Below are 5532 nucleotides of genomic sequence, written 5' to 3' on the forward strand. Positions count from 1 at the left end.
TCTACTTCAACTCCTATAAATAGAGAAGAAATCTCATTCAGTAAAAACAAGAAATCACTAGCCAAAACTATACTGAAATCATATCACGCTCAAGAAAAACATCCTTGTTCTTCAAAGATTTTCACTAAGCTTTTGCTTATCAAGTGAAAAATTTGTTCTTAAGTTTGTAATATTTGCTTTCTTAGAAGCACTCTAGATTACACATCTTGTATCTAAGTTTTATTTGATTTCCTCAAGTGACTCTTTGCAGTCTGTAGACTTGAGAGGACTAAGAGATTTTCTTCTCTCTTAGGGGTTGTTTGTAATCTTTCAAGATTAGTGGATTAAGTCCTTGTTGAAGGCGAAATCACCTTGGCCGGGTGGACTGGAGTAGCTTTGTGTTATAAGCGAACCAGTATAAAATCATTGTGTGATTTCTTTTTGCAAAAAGCGCTTATTTTTCAAACAATTCAAACCCCCCTTTCTTGTTTTTCTCACCTTCACTTTTAACTCGGACTCACTGATTCCTTTAATGATTTTATAAAAGTAACAAAAATTGAGATTTTGTCTAAAGGAAGAACTCATCATACATGCTAAAGAAAAGAAATATGATTGGGTCATGTGCGGTTGAATATGGTTGCAGTTATTGTTGTGTCATTCAAAAAATTAAGAAATCATATCTATGACTCAATGGGTGGATCACAATTTGTAATCATATCATCAATTAAGACGCTAAATAATTTATTGGACAAATTCAAATTTACCAAATTACTTTTCTTTGAGAAGCAAATGGTTAAGAAGTTATTGGTAATTCAGGTAAATGAAACATTTTTCTTTTATTTTCTTTTAGTTAAATTTATAGATAAAAGTGATGGGTATATATGTCCATATCTCCTAATGAGTAATATTGATGCTCAAATTATTAGATTAACTTATAATGTATTGAAGCTAATTCATCTATCAATTTGAACTAAACAAATATAATAACAAGACAAAAATATAAATGATATTGCACTACATCATATGAATTTGATTTTTTCTTATCAATAAAAAATTAAAATTTGATTTTTATTTCGTATTTTTTTAAAAAAATACAAATTAAAAGTTAACTTTATTTGAATACCACTTCTTTATATAAAATGAGTGAAAAATAATGTTGATGTATAATCGGGTTAGAGTACTCTCATTTGAAGAGTTGGTTATAAAAAAAATTATATATAATTTTATGAAAAATATTTGAATGGAAACACACATAAATTTATATTATTATAAACATTCAATAAAAAAAGAGAAAATTTAAATTTTCTTTTTTTTTTTTTAATTAATAAAAAGATTGTGATTAACTGTATGTATAACTATGTAACATCGGTTATTTCTATCTAATAATTTTCCTAATTTCATATAAAAAATTAAAAATCACTTCTCTTTATAAATTTAAGAACTGCCTCTAGTTAATTTGTTTACGCACATAAGTAGAAATAGTAAACTTGTATCCTATCATTTTCACAAATAACAATCACTAACTTTTTAGTTACCCCTCTATACTCACATCCATTTCCTTTAAAGTTGTTTTTGTATAAACTAAAAATAATTATATTTGAATAATAAGCAAATTTCGGTTATACTCTTATATATTTTCCTTTTTTCTGATCATCCATTTATTTCTCCTTTTTAATTTTCATTAGATAAATGTAAGACAATAGAAATGTATATACATTCTTTTCAGATATATCCTCCCTTTTTTTCTTCTGGAGTGATATCTCTCCTTTTCATAATTCATTTGGTTGATTGATACATAAAAAAATATAAGAGTTTTAAAAAAATTGTTTGAACCGAAGCCATGAAATTGTTTGAAGTTAGATGAAGAATATTCACATGTATTTCTTTTTGTAAGCAAAATCAATTCCATTAATCAACACATAAAAGTAAAAATACAATATAAGTATAGTAGAACCAAAAAAAGCTGATACAAAATGAATCCAAACTCAAACACTATATTTGTGACTATATGTTTATCAGTATATAATTTGTAACTATAAAGTCTCAAACACTTTATTTGTTTACAATTTCAAATTATTTAGTAGTGTAATAAAAACCATATTCTATACACCACTACATATAATGAGTATTCAAACAATATGCAATAATATGAAGTAAATCAATAAACATATATTATTTCAGTTGGTAAAAATTCATCATCTCAACTCTTACAGGATCATGGTTCAAATCCTCGTGAATACTATTATGAACCTCTGAGATCCAAGTCACCTAAACATTTTTTTCATCACCAACTATACCATAAGAGAATCATTTTTTTAACATGGCCTAGAAAAAGAAGCATCCCTTGGAAAATCAAAAGGGCTCCAATTACCAATTAACAAGTCTGCATGATGAATTTGATCAAGACCAAGAAGTGGTGGTGGTGGTGGAGGTTGAGTGACTTGAAATGGAAGGTTTATCATCATTTCGGAATTGGACCACATCACATGATCATCATGTGATGATGAACCCTCTTCACCTGGCAAAGGTGGTAGCTCAAAATTCACTCTACCATCATCATGATTTCTATCTTTTCGAAGAGTCGGCATAGAATCGAGTTCGAACTCACCAAAACAAGTTACCGATGTGGATGTGGTTGGGACTAGTAACTGTTCTTGAAGATTCAAACACCCTTTGAAACCAAGTTCTAGTTCCGACAAATTTAAACTACTCGAACCAACTTCAACATTCGATAATAGCCTCGAACTTTCCAAAGAAGGGTCGAAAGTGTTTTTTTGAGAACCAGGCTTTTGATTAAGGAAATTTGCGTAAACTAAAGCAAGATCAATATTGGGTTTATGATATTCAGTGACCAATGAGGAGGAACTAGAAGATGAAACATTATTAGTCCTCAAAATAGGAGCATAAGATTGTGGTTTCAATAAGGTTTTGTTGTTACCTCTTCTGTTTTTTCTGCAACCACCACCAACAGGGACGTTTCTGAGGGATCCACCTTTTGTCCAGTATCTTCTGCATCCTTTGCAAAAGTATCTTGGTTGAGTTAAGCTGTAGTTGTTGTAGTAGCAGAATTTTGTGTTGGAAGAACCACATCTTGGACAATTTGGTGATATTTCAGTTGTAGCTTTCCAACCACTCTCCATGTCTGCATCAGTGTGACATAGAAAAGTGTTATATACCTCTCTCTGTGTTTACTTGTTTGTGTGTGGAGAGTGAGAGAGAGACGTATTTGTGTGTGTGGGGAGAGAGAGAGAGGGGGAATGTTAAGAGAAAGTGACAATACTACATAGTTGAGTTATATATGTGATACTAACTATAACTACTACTAATTTATGTGAGCTGTATAAATTTATACGACATACATGAATTTGAGCTAATAATAGAGTTTTAAAAAGAGACTAAAAAATAAAATACGTTGGTATCACATTATTTTTTTCTTCTAATAGATTAATGATCGAAATTATACTTTTTAAAGATCAATAAATTGGATGGCAAACGAGTATGTCAGTTTATCACGTCTCGTTAGAATTTGTGAAAAAATAGAGTGAATAGACATTGTTGATGGTGCAGATCTAAAACTTGGGTTCATCACGTAAAAGAAAAAAGAGGATGAACGGGGTGAGTTTGTGGGCAATGCATCATTAAAGCTTAAAGGTTACAAAAAATTTAAGTTAATGTTCGCGCATGGAAAAACTCAGAGAAAAAAATGAAACAATTTAAATATGGGTAATGCTAACTTGTGCCCCAAGGGTACATGTTAAGAAATCCACAAATAGGAAATTTGTATTGAAAAAATAAATAAGATTATTAATTATAAGTTTCTAATAAATTTAATACATAATTTTCAAGAATTTATTTCTATATTTATCTCTTAATTTGTGCTCTTGGGGCACAAGTTAACATTACCCATAAAATATATTAGAGGTTAGAAAAAATTTAAGTTAATGTTGGGAACTAAAACATTGGTCTGTCCCAAAATAAAATGCATATAAATTAACCTGCATAATAGATCAAATTCTTTTTGCCATCCTTATTTAAGTAAGATGTTGTAGAATCAAATTCATGCTCTTATAAGTAGATGCTCTTGCATATCCATCTTATAAAATGTGTCTCATGTGTATTTTTTTCTCAAAATAATTATTCTTTTATAATACCAATATAATATTTATTTTTCTTTTTCCCTGTTATATCCATATTAATTAACTTTTACTTTAGTCAACAATTTTAGTAATTATAATTAATAAATATATTTTAATCAATAATATTAAATTTAATCAAGATATCTAATATTTTTTTAAGAATCGTGTATAGTTCAAGTGTGACATTTTTTATGAAACGGAAGAAATATATATTAAATGAGGTGGTTAAATAATGAATGTGGCTTTAGAAAAAAAATTGTTTTAAAATGAATGTCATTTTCATTTTTTAATGTAGAAATTATTATTATTTTTTCAATAAGATTAATCTAATAAAAATATAATATCTTATAATAATTTTATTGTATTCTTTAATTTAAGTAAAAAAAAAAATTAACTACAATTATTTTAAAACGAATTAAGTATTTTTTTAAAACAAATTAAGTATTTTTTATGGAGTAACAATTAATGTGGTATTGGTGAAGTTTGAGTTCTCAAAGCACTTCGAGTGTTGGATTGCACATGAGATGCATGATCTTGGAAATGTGTATGTATTGATGCACATGAACATGCATAAGGTAAATAAGCCAGGTAGTGTACCACTAAACCGTAGGCTGATATAGGGTGTCGGTGTTTAGTACACGTGGCATGATGGTATTGGTTTTGATGAGGGTGATTTGGGAAGCAAAATCATCGAAAGTACAATTTCAGGTTAACAAAAGACAGATTATAGATATCAACACATTCCTTCAAAAGGGTAGCATCCCAACTTCACAATTGTCACTTATTATCAATTACTATCATCATCTATTGCTCACCCACTACTTGAGAAAGTAGCTAGATACTCACTCTTTTAATTAGTGATATATATGAATTTTTTTAAGTGTTTAAAAACAATTAAAGTAAAACGATTAGAGATAAAAATTGTAAAATTTTGTTTGGTGAATTGTATGTGTTAAAAAAAAATTATAAGTGCGATATATTGTCTTTGAATTTGTCTAAGGCACGTTATCACACCGGGTTTTTAATTTATCACATTTAAACACTAATTAAATAAGATTTCATAAAATATTTTTTACAATTAAAATGTGATTAAATAAATCTCTAATTATATTATCATAATTTAATTGTGGATAATCTATATAAGGCCTCAAAAAAGTTAAAGTCATATTAATTAGTGATCCATTTTCTCTACTATTAAAGATAGGTGACACCCTCATTCGACTAATTCGGTTAGTATTGGTTGAAAAAGTATACGTTGAAAAGATTTAATATCATTTTGTAAAAGAAGATTGAGTCTAAGCCTATATAATAAACTCGAGTTCTTCGTTACAAAATGCATTAATCAAAAACACTTTAAATTTGTATTTGATTTTTTATGTTCTATTATACTCTTGTGTTAGAGTATTGTGAAATGTAG

The 5532-nt window shown here is 28.3% G+C and overlaps 1 protein-coding gene across 1 annotated transcript; it reads right to left on the reverse strand.

Annotated features, from left to right (window-relative positions):
* Positions 1-2128: 2128 nt before the first annotated feature.
* On the reverse strand, positions 2129-3271 carry LOC127092130 (dof zinc finger protein DOF3.5). Its single transcript, XM_051030944.1, has one exon. The coding sequence runs from the start codon at positions 3117-3119 to the stop codon at positions 2295-2297; it is 825 nt and encodes a 274-aa protein (XP_050886901.1). The 5' UTR covers positions 3120-3271; the 3' UTR covers positions 2129-2294.
* Positions 3272-5532: the final 2261 nt, after the last annotated feature.

Source organism: Lathyrus oleraceus, chromosome 6 (genome assembly GCF_024323335.1).
Source record: "Lathyrus oleraceus cultivar Zhongwan6 chromosome 6, CAAS_Psat_ZW6_1.0, whole genome shotgun sequence".
NCBI lineage: Eukaryota > Viridiplantae > Streptophyta > Magnoliopsida > Fabales > Fabaceae > Lathyrus > Lathyrus oleraceus.